Genomic DNA, 19,152 nt, shown 5'->3' on the forward strand with positions numbered 1-19,152 from the left:
TAAGATATGTGACCTTCGGCCGTCGGCCGCCGGCAGCCCGCGGGCTCGTTGTGCGGGGGTTGTGACTTGACTGCTCGATCCGTGGAGTTGGAGCATTTCTATGTCTATTTTTCCTTAGTACGTTGTTGTTATCGCCGAAACTGGCGGGAACATTGTCTTGGACGGGACTTTTACCTATTCATTGAGCCAGTCATCCCACCGTAGGTATCATACTTGACTATTCCCCCAGCCAGCATGCCAAGTTGCCAAGTTGACAAGTAGAAAATAGACAGCAGGCGCAGCCGGGCCGAGCCGTTGCCTCGCTCTCAACTGTAACGGACACAGCGTGGCTCATCATCCCCTCATGGGTATAGGTTTACATATCCCTTGGCTTGCACACAGACATATCGCTTTTCTATGGTTGGTAGGTCTGGGAGGATAGGCGATGTGGTAAACTACGATGAACGCCGGCCTATTCACTTGACCGCTCTAGTCATTCACCCACCTATTTCGTAACACAGCCACCTGCGACCACGAAAATGCATGTGTTTATGCAGCATAGCCAGAGAATGGCCCCAGCTTCCCCGTGTCAACCCCAGCAAACCGCCCTGCTGCTGCTGACCAAAGATGGTGTAAGGATCTTTTGGAGACGGAACCCAGAATTAGCCCGCTGGGGTTTTCTTCACCGAGATCCTCGTCGTCCACTTTCACAAGCTGCAGTCTCTACGCCTCTAGTTGATTCAAAGGGGGATGGGTCTTTCAATGTGCCAAGTCGCCAACACACAGACACCACAAAGCCAAGTCATATAGCGCGCGTCTCAAGAGTCTTTACAATCTACAATACGAATATGCACCTAGCATTCTGGAACAACTTGCTCACCTCCATCTCCTTGTCCCGCTGGCCCCCACTTCACTACCCTGCAAACACCCTGGCCCCATGGTACCCACGGAATCCATGCTCACCATGCCATGACATCTTGCGCAGGCTTAGCCTTGAGTTCCTTTGCGACGCCGCCCTGTTGGGCGGTGCGACCTGTCAAAACGTCGTAGATGCGTTTGCCAAACTGGTTAAAGGCATTTGTCATGCCGCCCATCTTGGTCAACTTCTTCTCGAGCACGGACAGCTGAAACTCAAAAGTCTCGCCGTCGACCGTTAGCACGTTGCGGTCCAGGTCGATCTCAATGTTGGTTCCTGTCTGCGCCTTCTCGTAAAACAGGGGATCGTCAATGGTGAAGCCCCACAGACCCAAGGATGGCTGGTTACGGCTGTAAATGAACGCGAATGCCTTCGCAATGACACACTCGACACCGACGCCTGAAAATGTCTGGTCAGCCCACCTTTACGAGCTAAGGAACGGAGCGAGAGACCGAAAGGGAGAAGGCGATTGATCGGTGCAATGGAAGAGACGGCGGCCGGCGGACAAACGGAAAAAAAGGCGGCCGTGAGAACGACCGAGTGCGACGGAGCAGAGGACGGGATGAGGAGACTCACCTAGTAAAGCCTGCACAGCCTCTTGACGGCTAGATCCACAGCCAAACGCATCGCCAGCGACAATTACCTTGTGACCTTCCTTAACGAGTTGCCGAAACTCCGGGTTGGTGAACTCGAGGCAGTGAGTGCCGAGCTCCTCATTGTTCTTGGATGTAAGAAGGTATTGCGCCGGTGCGAGCTATTTGCGGGACGGGCCGTTAGAACGTCTTGATCTTTCTTGTTTGGCGCGCCTTTTTTTATGATTCACGAATCAGAGGGGAGTGTGGCTTACCGCATCCGTGTCAACAAAATCTCCTAGTCGAAAGATCTTACTCCTAATGGTTCCGGATCCGGCCTTGTTGGTCTGGTCGTCGGCCGCGTCTTGACCAGACGGGCTAGGTCCCTGGCCCCCCTCCTCCGGTTCCTTCTCGTTCTCTTCGGCATCTTGGCCTGGTGGCTCCACCCATTGCGGTTGGCTGAGGATACCGTCGGCAAGGGATCCTTTACCCTTGACGGCGGTCCACCGATCCTCTGGGATGAGGTCAATAAGATCTTGTGGAGAAGTGACAGCCATGTCGAAAGATGACGCAGCCACTGTTGCAGCGGACGCCAAACTACCGATGGCCCCTGTCATGAAAGTCATGTTAGCTTACCATACCCGGCGTTACATTCGTTCTCAGCTGAGTTTAGGTCTCTGGAAGGGTTCTTTTGATGATCACAAACCTGCACGGTCGCGGGTCCGCACGGAATCGCGGCCCACCGCCGGGCAGTTTTGATCAAAAAGGGACAGTTGAGAAAATAAGGACGATCGTCTAACACACTCACCCTTGCCCATACGGTTCTCGAAATTGCGGTTCTGACTGCTGAGCCAGACTTCCCCAGGCTTGGCCATGTCGGCACCCATGCCAACACAGTAGCTGCATCCAGGAATGCCGATGATGAAGCCAGCCCTCTCATAAATGTCTGCGAGGCCTGTCTTGCGCAGGTAGTCGGCGATGGGACGGCTCCCGGGGACGACACGGCGGGTTCCCCGAGCCACCGGCGTTTTCCCCGCATCCAGGCCAGCCTGCAGCACAAGCGCGCCCATGACTAGATCCTCCTCTGCGGTCGTACAAGCGCCGATGAAGACGCCATCGAGGTGAGTACCTGCCACATCGGACACGGGCACAACGTCGTCGGGGCTCGGATACTTGGCCACAAAGGGCTCGACGAGGGAGACATCGATAGTATGTGACTCCGCATAGGAGCATCCTTCGTCTGGCTGGAAATAGTACGATGCGGTCCTGTGATGGGCTGTTTTGCGGGCATCGATGAAGTCTTTGGTCACTTCGTCCGGTACGAATATCCCCGTGATACCACCAAACTCCTGACTCTGAAGTTAGCATCCCTGAAACTTGGTGCAAAATTCCAAAGGTTACATGGAGTGTGCGGCGTGCCCGCGGTATCGAATCGGTGGGGGCACGGAGAAAAGGCAGTTGCTTACGGTAGTCATGTTCGCAATGGCGAAGCGGGCATCGGAACTCAGCCATCGGCATCCAGGTCCCGTGTACTCAACAACCCGATCCGCAGCCACCGTGTTGCGTTTGAGCTGTTGGAGAATGTAGAGAATAATGTCTTTACCTCCGACTCCACGCTGGGGCTTACCCACCAGGTGGATCTCGACAACTTCGGGAACTTTGAACCAGATCTCTCCGGTTACGAGAGCCATCGTGACCTCGGTTGCGCCCAGTCCAATAGCAAGACATCCATCGGCCCCAGAGCTACACGTGTGCGAATCTGAGCCAATAATGATCTGTCCTGGTTGGGCCCGCTCACGGTAGAATTCGGTGTGCATAATGGTGTAGTTGTTGCCCTGGAACTGGGTCATCTTGAACTTCTTGCGAGCAAAGTCCATCTCATCAACCAGCTTCTGAACGAGCGGCGTATCCATCAGCCTTGGATCAACCACATGGTCGCCCGCCAGCCAAAAATTGGAGTTCGAAAAAATTCCGGGATCTCCCAGTTTGTTGTAGACTTGCAGCATTCCCTAATCCAGCGTCAGCGAGCCACATATGACTGTGGATATGGTAAAGGCGGGAGTGAAGTGTAAACGTACATGCCAGCTCGCCTCGCTAGCCATGATCCAGTCGACGGAAACTCTAATTGTGTCCCCTGTTCGGACCCATCCTGTGCGAGTCACGTCATGCAGGGCAAATATCTTTTCTGTAACATTCATGGGGCGGCGGCCGGCAGGCCGGCTGACCAAGGGGACGATCGGTCCCCCCCGTCGATCGTTTGAATTCAGACTCTCGAGCCCTGGATGAGGCAATCCGCCTCCGATCAGTTCTCATCCAATACTAGCTGCAACTTCAGGGGTTGCCTAGTCACGGCACGGTAGAGAGAAGGCAAAGAAAGTATGCTTACATGCAGATGTTAGAAGAACCAGCTCGCTGCGGTCCGTTGCACTCAACTCCTCGTTCCATGTCAAGCCCATGCCGCCGTAATCGGGGGATCCCGTGGCAATGCTGACGACCTGCAGGATGGCTTTCGCCTCCTTCTCCTTGCCATCTCGCTGCAGTCTGGCTGCAAGGGCAGAAAGAACGACGAGAGGTTGCTCGGAGCTTTCATCCTTCCTATTCGTTCCTAGTCCGCCTTCAGTTCTCTCCAGCCCTTGACAGGGAATATGCATGAATTCTTACCGCTCGGCGTCTGCTCTTCCTCCAGGTGGAGATCTCGGGTGGCGGCCAGCAGCTGCCGGAGCTGTTCGTTGAAGCTCTGTTCCGCCATGTTCTTATGAGGTCTTCAGCGATGATGCATGCACAGTCGTCGGATTTAGATCTTGTAGTTGTGTTACTTTGCCGGTAGTGGTAGAATGGGGTGCTCAGGGTGTGAATCTGGTTCAGAGCCTCTTTAATAGATACACCACATTAATCAAGAGATTGAGTGTTCGATCCAAAATACCACAGAAGTTCTCATTGCATCATTCAGTTGAGAATGCTTCGTCAGCCGAAAAAGAAAAGGTCAGATTGGACGCAAAGTCATCCCATGATCCATCCGTGCGGGCGTCTGTGCCACGTCCGGCCACCTCATCAAGACTCAATCTCTATTCTTACGACATGTGTATCTACTACCAGTCTGACTTCACCTATTTTTTCATAATTCAAGTGTCCTATCCCCATCCTATCCGCACCAGACACGTTGCTGCAACAGACGCTGCATCGTCAGCACGGTTGAAAAAGGCCGGGCTGCAGGGGACTGAAAACATTTTGGCTTCCATGTTGCGGCAGCATGCCCCGCCGAGCGGTTCCGTCTTCGGAGGCCTGCGGCATTTGTCCGTCCGGCAGGGTACTCGAGGAATTCGAGCGACTCCAAGAAACATTGCCTGTTAGGTTGATCTGGAGTCCGTGTATATTCCTGATTGAACGGGTGGACAAAGATTCCCAGGTGATGAGCTGGTTCCATAGTCCGTGACGGCTTCCGCGGCTGAGACACACATCGGTCGCATACTAAAATATTCGTCCGAGATATTCGTCCGGACTACGGACTTGCGGCATGTGTTCTCCACACTCTAAATGCCTCTACCGGGGTAGACAAATTCAAACATGACTTCGATGTCCAGTCTCTCTGGATCAAACAGGTGACCCAGGTGTGTGTAACGTCCAAAATACGGTTGAGGCTGAGTGCGGAGCACAGACATGAGAACGACCCGGATTTCGGCATGCAAGGGTCACCTTGTCATCTAGACCGCATACCCAGTGGGTTAACTGACACGGATAGAATGACCTTGATTCTTGAACTTATTTGATAACAGGCCTATTCTACACCAGTAAACCTAGATAGCCACCCAATTTGACAGTACTCCTGAGTCCTCCGTTTCCCATGCTACCCTAACTCCAAGCCGGAGTCATGTTTCCGTTTTCTTTTGTGACTTTCCTAGCTCAGCTTCGCTCCGTGACGCAGTAAACGCTCGACCATGGCTTTGTTTCCACTTTCCGCCGCTCTGTACAGAGGCGTGCAACCATCCGGGTCCAGGAAGTCGACGTCGGCCCCATGCTCGGCAAGCATGGTCACCATGGGTCCTTGGTTGTTCTGTGTTGCATAGTGAATTGGGGCCAGCCCAGCTTTATCCGGGGCGTTGACGTCCGAGCCGTGGAGGATCAGCGTTTTAGCCACGTTGATGTGGCCGTGTGTTGCTGCAATATGCAAGGGGCTCCCTTGGGTAGGTCTTGCAAACTTTTCGATACTGTCAGCAAATCAACGGGCAAAGCTGTGAGAGGGTTTGGATGGCGGCTGTTTTCTGGGGCATAAAATTGAAATTCGAGAAATCTGACAGAGTATATAACAGATACTCTCATCATATACCTCACAAGAACGTCGTAGTAAAATGGACCAAGATATGAAACTTACCCCTAATGTGAGGATATCTTCTGTTGAAAGGTCTGACATGTCTTCGTGTCTGCTGTTCGGTGTCATGAGTGTCATGCTGGCGTCTAATATCCACGGTTCGATGAACTCAACCGTGTTCAAGCTATGTGGGATTCCCGCTGAATATGAGCTCGCGTCGAGGTCATCAGTGACGGCATTTTGTTGCAGCGTCCGTGGAGCAGCTTCTCCAGACACTCCCATTTCCGAAGCAGGGAAGATTACTGCTGCCTGCCCAAAGTCTTGGGTTGGCTCATGCGGCGGGGTCTGAAGTGAGCCAAATGGATCGGCAAGTGTTGCGGTGTATGTGAGGTCCTGCAGATTCCGATTAGCTCAGGTTCTCGTGACATTGGTACCGCAAAGACGCGTAAGCACACTTGCTGTGACCGTTGGGGGTGAAGAGGAAGCGCTTCTTGACCTCCTCGTCGTTGTTGCTGATCTTGCTGTGGATGATGACGCGACATGGCTTGATGCTGCGGCGGCTGCTGCGGCACTTTTTCCCTTGGCTCCTAGAATAGCGCGACTTGTTGGTTTCTAAACGTTCCTCTCTGTATTGAACGGATGATGATAACAGGAGTGTGCTGTGGCATGTGCTGGGCTAGGACTGAGGGTAAAGATAGTGAAGTGAGGGTGTAGGCAGGGCAAGGTATGTTGGAGTTCGTGGTTGCATACGGGACTTTCGCTTTGCCAGTCGGTTTTGTGTTCTCCTCCGCTCGGCTGGGTTGACTGTAAGGGCCATCAAAAGAGACCTCATGTCACTCTCGCAGCTCATGGTGTTCATGGTGATGGGACTGTAGATAAACTATTCAGAGGCCTGCAATCGGTTCGTATAACGAAAAAGACTAAAGTACGGAATGCAGTCAAGCGCCGAACTTGCAGGAAGCTGCAGAAGTATTTCTTAAGCGCATAAAACACATCAGAGACGGTCTCTATGACGGGCCGCAGCGGGCAGGAACAATATGAATATCGTCAGCACGTCATAGAGTAAAGCCCGGCCTTCCGTGATACTATTCAACAACCTGGCCCCCTCGAAATCTTCCTGCACCTTAAACTTTCGCCAAGCCATTGTCGGTGCTACCGGGGCTGAGGCGCTTGTATCCACACCGCCGGCGAGTCCCACAGGATTTCAAGGGAAGGGGAAGGGATTCTCGCATCAAATCCTGGCACCGACATAGCGACCCCGGTGCCGAGGTCCCGGGGAGAGTGTAACGGGAGGGCTCCGCGTGGGATCAACTGCGGACATTGTTCCCCGCGCCGAAGCGCGCAAACGGTCGCACCTCCATGCTTGGGCTAGGTAAGCCAATACATATAGGGTTTGAACGTTTGATTGTCAGACCACGACGGAAGCACGTTGCTTCGCTACGGGGGGAAAGGGCTAAAGCGAGTCAGCCAACGTCTCTGAGATCAGCAGCTCCTTAATAATGCCAGGCGTAACGCCCTCAAACAATTTGTGGCTGCTGGCGATGCAACGTCAAGACAATTTGACAAGGTTTCTTGCTCAAGCCGTTTACGAAAATTCCCGTTCGTTTTTGTGGTACTTTGCTGCTCGCAAAGCCATGGAACTCCCCACTGTGCCATTTTCCATGTCCAGACAAGCTGCCGGGCCCCAATACTACCGGTTCATCCGACTAAAAAATCGGCTGCTCATGAACCGTCCCGTCTTTTTCGGAAACGGAGTTTGGAGTTGAGCGATTTGGGCAAACCATGGCGTGTTCCCCCTGGTGCCATGATATGACTTGGGTCGTCTAAAGCGGTTTCGAACGTGAGAAGAACAGCGACACCAACATGTTCACCTGGTGTGTTGCCAATGCTTTGTCAAGGCACAAACGGACGTCATTTCCGAATGGGATAAAAGACCGATCTAGCCTTAATAAGCCTTCGGGCGTCAATTCTAACCAACGCCTTGGGTTGAATTCCAGCGGCCCGGGGAAAAACTTACGGGTGCTGGTGTAACGCAATGATCGAAGCTGCTGCAACGTTCTAGTTTTGACATGGGGTAATGTTAGGATAGAACGGCGTGTACGGGTAGAATTCTGGCTTTGGTTCTAACGTAGCGGAAGCGCAACCGGCAACTTACGGATGGAGAAGAGATGTAAACATCGCCGTATCGGGTGCCCTTTGACAATATAGGCTGGGTTCGCCCACTAAAGACTGGGTTGATACGTTAGGACTTTCTCAGGGAAGCTTCCAGAATAGGGGATTTTTCGATTCGCTGCCAGACCGGGAGGCCATCGTCCTCCCCCGGCAACGCCTCGATCTGAGCGCGGGCCTTGGCCGTCCAGCCAGGGTTCTGGTTCAGGTGGTGGACCACATATGTCAAAGCAACACTGACGGTGGCTTGGGCCGAGTGGAGGTTATCAATCATCTCATAAGCCACGTAATCATCAGATATATCACGACTGGCCAGTCGGACACATCTAATGAGGCGGATAAATGACCAATCAGATGATGACTTGGGATCAGGCTGCATGGCCCAAACAGCCAGATGAGGTTCCGCCGAGAGGAACTTTGATGACCCGGTGTACATGGCAACAGCGTTTTCCATAGCGTTGTGAGCGAAAGAAAGATTGAACTTGAGAGAGTTGCACATCTCTGTGTTCTTGAGCCTGGCCAGAACGTCGCGGTCTGTGTAGTCTTCCAAGACAGTATGCGAGTTGCGTCCCAGCCAATAAACCACCTCGGTGATGTTATCCTATTCGTAATGGTCGATAATATGGAAAACAATCAATGAATTCTTTCAACATTGCAAGTTTCTCAAGTGCCTCCCAACACCAAAGACCTTTTTGGCGGAAAGGCTGCTGTATCTCCTACTTGTAGTTGGAGTTTGCCTGATATCATGCCGAGGAAAAGCCACTCTTGCTTTGCTTTGTTCTCTGCGTACGGCTTCTCGGCAAAGATTGACCGCTGTCTGTGGTAGACGAAATAATCATAGTAGTCTCTTTTGCGTTTCCTCTTGGCACAACTGAACAGGTCTCGCATGGCCGTAACGTCGGAGATTCAGACTTCTCCGGGTGCAATAAGCACGAAGGGGCCGGGCTTGTGGTGTCATTCTGCAATGGCCTGCGGCTACTGACGGACCAACTCGAACGTTGCAACGTTGTGGTGGGAAATTCGGCATGGCCATGGGCCAGGAGTATGCCGTTATCTTGCCTCCCGCCGTAGTGCGAAGGCGAAGGGGACTTTCATTGCTAAGGCAAATAGACTAATGTAGCGGGCAAAGATCTGAAAGGTGACAAGATTGGCCGTGGTTCTCGTGTTGAAGAGGCTAGGAGGGTAGGAGTTGTTGTCTCGGTAGGATGCTCGCAGCCCATCCATACTTTAGAGTCTCCTTCGATTGAGAACGTGACTGAAGAATACTTGTAGGCGCGAACTATTCCTCCTCCAGATGGGTTCGCTTGCCATGACAATTGTAATTGTCGATTACAGCCTCCACGATGATGTCTACGATGGATAGTGTGAAAGTACAGGCATGTTGTATGGACCCCAAACGACTGCTGACTTTGCATTTCAGGCGGAGACTTGCATAAGCGACTCCTAATTATGGTGATAATTCGTAAAAAAAATGTCGTGATGAGGCCTTCGTCGGAAAATTTCCGCTTCACCGCATGAAAATCGAAATAATCGACGAGCACACAACATCAAATGCCCGAGGTTAGCCCTGGAGAAATTTTTCAACTCTTGAATGTGCCATTCTCTAGCCGTGTCAGCTGTTTTGGGGAAAGTTTTACGTATAGCGACTCCTATTGTAATCAGATTGAATCTATCAGATTTTTATCAAACACTGATTACAAAAGCTACAAAGGAAATCATCACTAGATGCCCGGTTCATACCGATCTTGTCACCTCAAGATCAACTGCCAAGCATTGGTGGTATAGTAATTCCACATACAGTTGATCGTTTTATGAAAGTGGACACGAAGACGGAAGTCAATTTGGCGTATGTCATCATGTTATTGAGACACTTTCTACTTTTGAAACCCTTTTGCTCCATATATGACCTTGCTGCGGTCTCTTACATGAAGAAATCTACCCGAGACCCCCAGCTTTGCAACCACAGTAACTTGTCTTCGATAGCCACTTCAATGTGCGCCATACGCGACGTATTGGGATGGAGAACCGAGGGGAACATGAAATCATCAGGGCCATTGTCGTCGGCATCATGACTCTATAGCCGTGTGAAGTGGTCTTTCCGCATCTTCTCGATCGTCTGGACTGACGCAAATCGATGAGGGTTCTCGGATCATGTTGGGCCAAAACTGCAGAGGGGTCATGCCTTCCACGTACCAGTCGGCAGGGATTTCAAAGATACCGGTTGATTCCGGCTTGACAGAAGGCTGAATCCAAGTATGGGCTCATTTAGAGTTGTCGAATGGAGCAAGAGAGAAGCCGCGGTCAAGAGGGTACAGCTTTGAGTCGTGGTCGCTGAATGAGATATCATAAAGGAACCCCCTTTTCTCCAGGAGGGCAATCGTCTCATAGCGGATTCGGTACGATGGAGCACGGAACCCGGCAGGACGCTTCCCAGTCAGTGACTCGACAAGGGCAGTACACCTGTCCAAGACGTCTTCATCTTGCTTTGTGTCGAGCTTGGTGCTGTCTTCGTGGCAGTAGCCATGAAGTGCAATCTCCGCCCCCGAGTCCATTGTAGATTTCGTCTCCGCCGGGGATGTTTCCATAGAGTGACCAGGTATTAACCATGTCCCCTTGTCGGAGAGACCGATGCGGTCAGAAATACCGAGAAGGCGGTCGACGCCGACGGGGCCAGCGAAGATGCCCGACGAGAAATTTGCAAAGCAACTATTGGGATGTTACCCCATGCCCATCCAACCCGACGTCGCATCAAAGTCGACTGACCCGAATACTTGAGCACGGTGATGGGCTTCAGGAAATTATCGAGGGACCCGCGAGCGCCGTCTGGAATGCAACGGCTGTCTTCGGGCTTTCATCCACAGGTGTCATTCGGACGCGGACGCCCCCGATTTCAACGACTTGATGGCCGTTTAGTTGTACTTATTGTGGTAAACATGAATTGATGTATGTTCCTTACCGTGTTCCGCATTTTGATTACTCGACCGGGTAAGTCTGCAAGATTTGAAGACAAAAAATTAATCGCCGAGCCACTGGCAGTAAGTGACAAGGCGGAACAATTAGACGCTGGTCGATTGCGGTAGGAATAGGGATGCAGTGTGCGCGATGGTGTACCTCTCGACTCGTCTACTCTCGAGAAGTATGACCCAGTTATAGTAATTCATATTGATAAGATAATTCACGAGAAGCACATAACAAAGTGATGTTGTTGCTGTGCCTACATAATCATTGGACACCCTCTGAATCAAATTGGACGCTCATATTCTGAGTACACCGGTCCCAGACTCATGGCACCCCTCACTCTGTCAGCATCATAACAGTGTCTCACCCTGCACTGTCTCACATCTGCAAAATATGAAGAGACTGGATGGAAGAAAAGAGACTTTGCCTTACTCTGTGACTGTCGCTGACTGTCTTGGTCATCATGACGTGGTTGACGAGCTTGTTGGACCCAGCTTAGCCCAGTGTGACCATGCATATGGAGGAGGTCCATGCGTGTTTTGCGGCATCATGCTGTATCCATCCATCCGTAGCCCATCGTCAAATCTGCCTCTACCATCGTCGCGCACAACATTTGCACTAGTCGTTATGAAGTTAGCCTCCAACTAAAGTAAGCATACGCAGCATAACAGATCGGATTCTTGTTCAGAGAATAGGTGATCACGATGGCCTCAACATTTTCTGTCGAGAAAGCCCGGGCTCAATTTCCAGCTTTGGCACAAGACCAGATTTTCGGTGACAACGCTGGCGGAAGTCAAGTCCTTGGAACAGTCGCAAAGAGGTAAGAACTAGTGGACAGATTTCATTGGGTATCTGAAGCTGGTGTGGAAACGAGCTGGCTTATTTGCTGATATCGACGAATAGTATCTCGGAATACCTAGTGAACAATAACGTGCAACTGGGAGCGAGCTACAAAACATCCAAGATCTCAACGCAAACATTCGACAAGGCGTACAGAGTTGCCGCCGATTACATCAACGCCGATGCCGGTGAAATTGGTATGCATAATCCAACACCCCACGCCAAAACGTAACAGAAAGGCACCATCCTTACTTACGACGCAAAGTTATTGCTCCTTCAACAACCCAAGCTTTCCGCAATCTCGCTGCAGCTCTAAAATTGAAGGCCGGTGATGAAATCATTCTTTCTAAAGTTGATCATGAGTCCAACATTGACCCGTGGTTACACTATGCAACTCTCGCCGGCGCGACAGTAAAGTGGTGGGCACCTTCTGACAACTTGAACCCAAAGCTCGATGTCGCAGGACTTCGGAGTCTCTTGACACCAAAAACTCGTTTCGTCGCTTGCACACATGCCAGCAATATCTTGGGAAGCATTCACGACATCAAGGCCTTTGCCGATATCGTCCATGAAGTCCCGGGCACCCTACTGTGTGTTGACGGTGTTGCGTACGCACCACATCGGGCGATCGATGTAAAGGAAATTGGAGCTGACTTTTACGCCTTCTCTTGGTACAAAGTAAATGATTCTCTGATGAAGAAACTGCGCTGCGGCGACTGACAATCTGCAACTCAAAGGTGTACGGTCCACACATCTCTTTGCTGTACGGGTCCTTCAAGGCACAAGAGCAGCTCCAGTCACTTGGACACTACTTCAATCCATCCGGAACTTTGATGGATAAGCTCGAACTAGCTGGGGCCAGTTACGAGCTCACCCAGGCAATCATGCCCCTTGTCGACTACTTGGGGCAAAATCCGAAACAGACCTGGGTTGAAATAGCCCAGCACGAAGAAGCCCTACAAAAACATCTTCTCGACTACCTGAAATCGCGACCTGATGTCTCCATCTTCGGCGATACTTCTTCTGCAGCTTTGGTCCGAGTGCCAACTGTGAGCTTTACTGTGAACGGGAGATCGTCCCAAAGCGTTGTGGAGGCTGTAGAGGCCCAATCTATCGTTGGGATTCGATGGGGCCATTTCTTCTCCAAGCGGTTGGTTGAGGAGATTCTCGGTCTCGGAGAGGATGGCGTTGTCCGAGTCAGCTTAGTACACTACAACACTGGTGAGTCGCTCTCTTCAACACTCTGTCAACGACTCGAAACACTGACGTGTTTTCTCGTATTTAGTGGAGGAAGTTTCTATGATCATCGGGGCTCTGGAGAATGTTTTGGGAACTTCGTGAGGTTTAAAAGCCGGCGATGTGAATAGAGTAATATGATCGCAAAGCTTATTTCATTGTGCTCATTGACCTTGGTGAAATTTGAGTTCTGTTATGGCACTGATTATCCCAGTCTGTTGTCTGATCATGCCGATCCCTGCTGAAGATAAGCATAAGCTAGCCGACTAAAGGTTAGCAAAGGCAGTTGGAAATTCGTTGCAATCCATCTTATCTGAGACAAGTTATCATTAACAACAAAGGAATGTAAAATTACTATATTCCACACTTGCTTGTTACAATCAATATCCTCACAACATGGGATTAAAACCATTAACCTTAATCGCCTAATAAGAATCAGCTACACAGTAGTACAAGCAGTATATATAGTACACAATATACTACTTAGGTATTTAGCACGTACAAAAGAAAAGTCAAAACCGACGAGAACGATGAGGACAGTAGGAAATATGAATAACAAGGCATATTGGATAACGAAGTTTTTCTGGCTTGAATTGGGTCACGATGTTGCTGACGGATGGTGTGACCGACTTGTCAATGGAAGCGCCGGGAATAGCCCCCCTGCCCCCTGGACTAGACCCCTTGGATGGGACCCTTTGTTGTCAACACGGACCAAGCATTGAACCCGCTGTGTCACTGATGTAGTGTCTGCCCCAGGCAATTGCCCACCCCATGCAATGTCACAGCTGCATAGTCAAATACCGTCCTCTACGTTGACGGCCCCCACGGTAGTCGGAAGCTCGGGTTATGGAACCGTATCTAACTACAAGGAGCTTCTCGCCAGATTGAGCTCAGTGATACATATACCTCCAAGTGCCAGTGGGACCAATACCAGGATGTGGACATCTCAACTTGGTCAATCTGATATTCAGCCTTAAGCCTCATTAGTCATATTTGGCTGTCATTTACCTTCTTGATTCCTGTCTTACTTGCCCCCAAAAACACAATCGGCCAAGATGTGCGTGTCCCTACGAATTATGCAGGTCTTTTTCTTTTCTTTGAAAGCTAGCTGATATTGTTCCGGAACAGGCTTCCCAACCCACACACCAAGTACACGGGATTCCAGCAAATCCATAACCCAAACCGGGAATGGCCCAACAAGACATTGGATAAGCCTCCTATTTGGCTTTCAACTGATTTGCGGGATGGAAACCAGTCTCTCATCAACCCTTTGGTCAGTGTTTTGCACCAAACTTGCGTCCAGCGTGTCCTAATTCCATGACAGACGATTGAGCAAAAGTGGGAATACTTCCAGATGCTTGTGGAAATTGGCTACACTGAGATCGAAGTCTGCTTTCCCGCCGCATCCCAAGTCGAATTTGATTTCACAAGGCGCCTGATTGAGACGCCCAATATCGTTCCTGACACTGTGCGTTTGCGCGGCCTGTCACCCACTCGCGAGGATTTCTTGGCTCGCACAGTCGCCGCTCTCCGTGGGGCCAAGAGAGCTTCTGTTTGCACTTACATCTGCGTCAGTGACAAGCAGCTCAAATATCAAGGCTTTTCGCGAGAAAGGGCACTCGAGCAGGCTGTCAGATCTGTCCGATATCTGCGATCCATCACCAAAGATGATCCGGAATCAGCCGCTGTGACGGACTGGACCATGGCCTTTGGCCTCGAGTCTTACAATGAGGCCGACCATGATTACGCTGTGAAGATCACCGAGGCCGTCAAAGAGGCATGGGAGCCCACCGTGGAAGACCCCTTGGTTGTCGTTTTGGCAACCAGCACCGAGGTCGCCACCCCCAACGTCTTCGCTGACCAGGTTGAGACCTTCCGGGCATCTTTGTCTGACCCCGAAAAGATCTCCATCTCAATCCACACCCACAACGACCGTGGATGCGGTGTTGCCGCAGCTGAGCTTGGCATGCTTGCAGGCGCAGACATGGTAGAGGGGTGTTTGTTTGGCAACGGAGAACGCGCTGGCAATGTTGATCTCGTCACACTAGCCTTGAACCTTTACTCGCGCGGCATCCACCCCGGTCTCGACTTTTCGAAGCTGTACGACATCAAGCGAAAGTACGAGAAGCTCACAGGCCTCATCGTATCCCAGCGTATGCCTTACACTGGCGAATTTGCGCTCCAAGCTTTCAGTGGAAGCCATCAGAACATCATTCGCAAGGGCATTGCCCAGCGCGTCGAGGCCGCGGAGAAGGGAATACGGCCAATTTGGGACATTCCTTACCTGCCTCTTGACCCTGAGGATTTGGGAATTCCCCTCGACACAATCATTCGGGTGAATTCTCAGAGTGGCAAAGCCGCTGCAACCTGGATTCTCAACAGACGTTGGGGACTTGACATCCCTGTCGAATTACAAGTCAACTTTGGAGGTCGGGTCCAGATGATGTGCGAGGCCCTTGCGCGAGAGATCTCCCACCAGGAGGTCATCAACCTCTTCATTGCCAGCTACGCACTTACACCAAGTGAGAAGCACGATGGGGCCTCAAACATCGGCAGCATCTCCGTCACTAGCGACGGAACACTGCAGACTGTTGTTGGAATGATCAATCCTACTGACGGCTTTGCCATTCGCATTGACGGAACTGGGCCGGACATCGCCTCCGCTGTTGTCAGGGGCCTGCACTTCATGAAGGACGTGAATGCTGTTGCCAAGATTCATCACACTCAGCAGCTCTCTGATCGGTTTGATGGAAAATTCTGCGCGCTTGCCAGCTGCGTCGAAGGAGACAAAACTACATGGGGCTACTTCATTGACGAGAACGAAGAGAACGCGCAAGCGATGGCGGTCGTTTCGGCTTCATTAGTAAGTTCCTCCAAATCCTGTGTCGTTATCTTGCACTAACACCTACAAAAGCACATGTATCGTCGCAAGTTGTCGACATTGCCACTAAAGAAACAAAATAATGTGGTTAAGATTGCTACGACGGCTGCATCCCAGCAGACTGCGGCCTCAGCCTGAGCTACATAAAATTGCTTTTGAACTCGCCACTGTCATGTATGGAGCCCCTGTGACAAGATCAAGGCCTGGAAGTTGAAGATATTGCTTGTAAATAAAATTGAATTTGACGAAGCCATGTTGGGACAAATGAGCTAGCAACTTTAAACAGCGTGTGTGGTGTCCAGATACTCGGGCTGGAAATTAGAGACTAAGTTTTTGGGGGTGATCGAATGCTTCTGCACATGCCGTGGGAAATCAACACCGAGAATACGAGGTTGTCACGCACAATTATGATGATACAGAGTTCAGCCACCATTAGCACCTATCATTTGAATTTCTCAAGTATGCGGTCAATATTTGGCATGAGGTGAAACTGGGGCGGAAGAGTGATCAGGTTCAATGCGTCGGTTACATAAATGTATCAGCAGCAAGATCGAGCATGTACATACAAATATTAACAAAACGGCATAGGCTCCCAGCCTGCAAAAGACGACCAAACCCGAAAGAATAATAAACGCAAAATTCTATAATATATTGGCTAGTCACCAGTGACAAACCTCTCATCAATCTTTATCCTTTTCGACAACTGTTTCCGCAGTAGTTTCCGTGTCTCTAACTCCTTCAGGCTCGGTGACTCCAGAACCGGCTGATGTGACTGGGGAAGGTTCCCGATTTCCCGCATCTTTTGGCTTCTTGTCCAGGATTCTCGTCCACTTGACCGAAAGAGATGCTATTGTCATAGCGACACCAGCAGCTAGTGACATGTAAAATATTTGAATGATCGAAAGGTTGTATAACTCGAGGACCTTTGGCAATAAGGCGGGGTCAACTATTTTGCGAAGCTCAGTCGCGCCGCTTTGGATGATCTTTTCGATGTCGACTCCCTGGACCGGACGAAGGTTGGCTTGTAATTTGTTGAGAAATACCGCTTGGGCAATGGCAAGACTGATTGCACTGCCCACCATGTTGCTGAAGAGCATCATAGAGATGGCAGTTGGTGACAGCTTTGTCTCGACAGCGTTGTGAGCTACAACGATGGGCTGCTGCGTCGCCAGAGCAGAGAACCCCGCCAGAGCTGAGAATCCCATGATGCGTGAGTCTGTGCTGAACCTGGTGATGGTACTGAAAAGACCGGATACAATGGCTGTGAGAATACCACTGAGAAGCATCACAGGGTTGGCGCGACCGATGACATTTGCCAGAAGGCCTCCCGCCATCACACCGACAGCGGAACATGCATTGAGTGGCAAAAGCAAGATACCGGCGCGTGCGGCTGAATAGCCTTTGATGACTTGGTTCCATATAGGGATCTGTGACTTGTTAGGCTGTGCTCATTCTTATAGAAATGAGAATCCGCATTGCACCCACATAATAGTCAAACAAGGCCACGGCCATGCCAGCTGCGAGAGCGAAGATGGCGGCGAAAGAGATGCTGCGGTTCTTGAAGAGAGCAAGTGGGATGACCGCAGCTCCACCCTTCCGATGCTCCCAGAAGACGAGCGCCACGAGGAGAGCAAATCCCACTGTCAGCATGCTGATGGACTCTGCACTGTCCCATGCGAATGTGTTGCCTCCCGACTGGACGACGAAGAGAATGAGAGTGATTGCCGGAGTCAGGATGAGAATGCCGATGCCGTCGATCAGTCTCAGCTCTTGGAAGACGGTCTTCCAAGGCTTTCGGTGTGTTCTGAGCAGGAAGAAAACAACCGCACCGGCTACAGTTCCCATTGGTACATTAATCAAGAAACACCATCTCCACGAGGCGTTGTCCGTGAGGGCGCCACCGATGAGGGGCCCGGTGATTTGGCCAACCAACTCCATGGCTCCCAAAATCCCGATCATGAGGGGGAGGCGTGCGGGTGGCAGAATTTCTGTGACAAGTCTGTCACGAAGATGCAGTCAGCAAAGGAAACTTTAGTCAGAGGACACTTGACACGTACACCAGTGAAGTTGATACTACTCCAGAACATCCCAAGCCAGAAAATGCTCTACCAACAATGCACATGGTAGCTGTATTCGCAAGCCCGGCAAGCAAACAACCAAGCTCGAACAGAAAGATTCCGGCGATGTAGACATGTTTGTGTGGGACTACTCGATTGAGAGCGCCAAAGCCGAGTTGTGATGCCGCTGCAGCCAAAAAGCTGCGGAGGTGTATTCGTCAGTATGTCTTCCCAATCAAGTTGAGTGCGAAAGAAGACGGCGTTGAGCGCATACTAGGCAGATCCAAGCCAGCCAACATCACCAAGACTTCCGAGATCGTTCGTGATTTCAGGAGTTGCTACACCCACAATTGTGCCGTCCTATGAAGACCAGAATACGTCAGTCAGAATGGGGTTGCTTGAGGGGAAGGCAAACGCCGCTGTTCGCTTTTGGAGGCTGATCTACGCGCGTATTCCCAAATTCAGGAAGTCGAACACTTACCATGCCAATGAGTCCAACGGTGAGGGACAAGGCAATGCACACCGCAAGTGCAGGGAGCGGTATTCCGAAACATGTTCGCTCTGCTGTCTTCAGCGACTCCGTGTCTTTGGTACCCGTCATCGCGTCAATTGCCGTAATTGAGCGTTTTTGAAGTATTGAAAGAGTGATATCAGTTTAGGCAGCCACTTGTAGGGACTGAAATGGAGAAGATTGATGGCTGGGCGTTGAGACAGATGCAACGTAGACGTGTAAATTTGCACCGGTTGCATGGGTTGCATGGCAACGGGTGTCTTGTCATAAAGTCTAGATATGGCAGCGGGACAGGGTCAAAGTTAGAGTCAGCCAAAGCTACATAAGAGGCCCATATGGAGCCCTGACATAGCACATGTCGTGCTCGCTCCCGTCTTCTCGAAGCACCACCCGCCTCGACCGGACATGCGGATACCGATACGAGCAGCAGCCTTTGCCCTGAATATCCGAGAGCGTCGGCAAACCTCAAATGTCCGTAGCCGCACGCTCTCGAGGTCAACGTGGGTTCACGCAGTCTAAACGGTTCTGTATTGCTGCCGTGTGGGCCGCATATAGATTTGGCACAATTCTTCTCACGCCTGTCAGGACTCAGGAACCCTGGGTATTCCGAGTGTTTGATCAAACGGGAGTCAGCAACATCTGCAGTTGCTGTGATGACCCGGCTTAGCCGTGGTAACATTGCCTTCCTAACAACGGCTCCAGATTCTGTAAATTATTTCTTGCAGCA

The 19,152-nt window shown here is 51.0% G+C and overlaps 6 protein-coding genes across 6 annotated transcripts; 1 reads left to right on the forward strand and 5 right to left on the reverse strand.

The window, feature by feature from the left end:
* Nucleotides 1-938: 938 nt before the first annotated feature.
* On the reverse strand, nucleotides 939-4,216 carry CORC01_04677 (3-isopropylmalate dehydratase large subunit 2; the record flags this gene model as incomplete). Its single annotated transcript, XM_022616324.1, has 8 exons — nucleotides 939-1,294; nucleotides 1,472-1,649; nucleotides 1,743-2,077; nucleotides 2,276-2,816; nucleotides 2,934-3,476; nucleotides 3,546-3,745; nucleotides 3,854-4,072; nucleotides 4,129-4,216. The coding sequence occupies 8 exons, from the start codon at nucleotides 4,214-4,216 to the stop codon at nucleotides 939-941; spliced, it is 2,460 nt and encodes an 819-aa protein (XP_022477175.1).
* Nucleotides 4,217-5,362: 1,146 nt separating this feature from the next.
* Nucleotides 5,363-6,632, reverse strand: CORC01_04678 (uncharacterized protein; the record flags this gene model as incomplete). Its single annotated transcript, XM_022616325.1, has 4 exons — nucleotides 5,363-5,662; nucleotides 5,837-6,166; nucleotides 6,270-6,385; nucleotides 6,524-6,632. The coding sequence occupies 4 exons, from the start codon at nucleotides 6,630-6,632 to the stop codon at nucleotides 5,363-5,365; spliced, it is 855 nt and encodes a 284-aa protein (XP_022477176.1).
* A 1,383-nt stretch (nucleotides 6,633-8,015) lies between these two features.
* CORC01_04679 (uncharacterized protein) lies at nucleotides 8,016-8,830 on the reverse strand (the record flags this gene model as incomplete). Its single annotated transcript, XM_022616326.1, has 2 exons — nucleotides 8,016-8,543; nucleotides 8,663-8,830. The coding sequence occupies 2 exons, from the start codon at nucleotides 8,828-8,830 to the stop codon at nucleotides 8,016-8,018; spliced, it is 696 nt and encodes a 231-aa protein (XP_022477177.1).
* Nucleotides 8,831-10,203: 1,373 nt separating this feature from the next.
* CORC01_04680 (uncharacterized protein) lies at nucleotides 10,204-10,494 on the reverse strand (the record flags this gene model as incomplete). The annotated part of the gene is made up of 1 exon (XM_022616327.1): nucleotides 10,204-10,494. The coding sequence occupies one exon, from the start codon at nucleotides 10,492-10,494 to the stop codon at nucleotides 10,204-10,206; it is 291 nt and encodes a 96-aa protein (XP_022477178.1).
* Nucleotides 10,495-11,604: 1,110 nt separating this feature from the next.
* Nucleotides 11,605-15,995, forward strand: CORC01_04681 (2-isopropylmalate synthase; the record flags this gene model as incomplete). The annotated part of the gene is made up of 8 exons (XM_022616328.1): nucleotides 11,605-11,720; nucleotides 11,804-11,937; nucleotides 12,006-12,418; nucleotides 12,478-12,961; nucleotides 13,026-13,077; nucleotides 14,105-14,249; nucleotides 14,301-15,839; nucleotides 15,891-15,995. 8 exons carry the CDS (start codon nucleotides 11,605-11,607, stop codon nucleotides 15,993-15,995), a joined length of 2,988 nt encoding a protein of 995 aa, XP_022477179.1.
* A 542-nt stretch (nucleotides 15,996-16,537) lies between these two features.
* On the reverse strand, nucleotides 16,538-18,515 carry CORC01_04682 (MFS transporter; the record flags this gene model as incomplete). The annotated part of the gene is made up of 5 exons (XM_022616329.1): nucleotides 16,538-17,284; nucleotides 17,343-17,856; nucleotides 17,915-18,115; nucleotides 18,189-18,274; nucleotides 18,396-18,515. 5 exons carry the CDS (start codon nucleotides 18,513-18,515, stop codon nucleotides 16,538-16,540), a joined length of 1,668 nt encoding a protein of 555 aa, XP_022477180.1.
* Nucleotides 18,516-19,152: the final 637 nt, after the last annotated feature.

The sequence above is a fragment of the Colletotrichum orchidophilum genome (genome assembly GCF_001831195.1).
Source record: "Colletotrichum orchidophilum strain IMI 309357 chromosome Unknown Scaffold_31.1, whole genome shotgun sequence".
Taxonomy (NCBI): domain Eukaryota; kingdom Fungi; phylum Ascomycota; class Sordariomycetes; order Glomerellales; family Glomerellaceae; genus Colletotrichum; species Colletotrichum orchidophilum.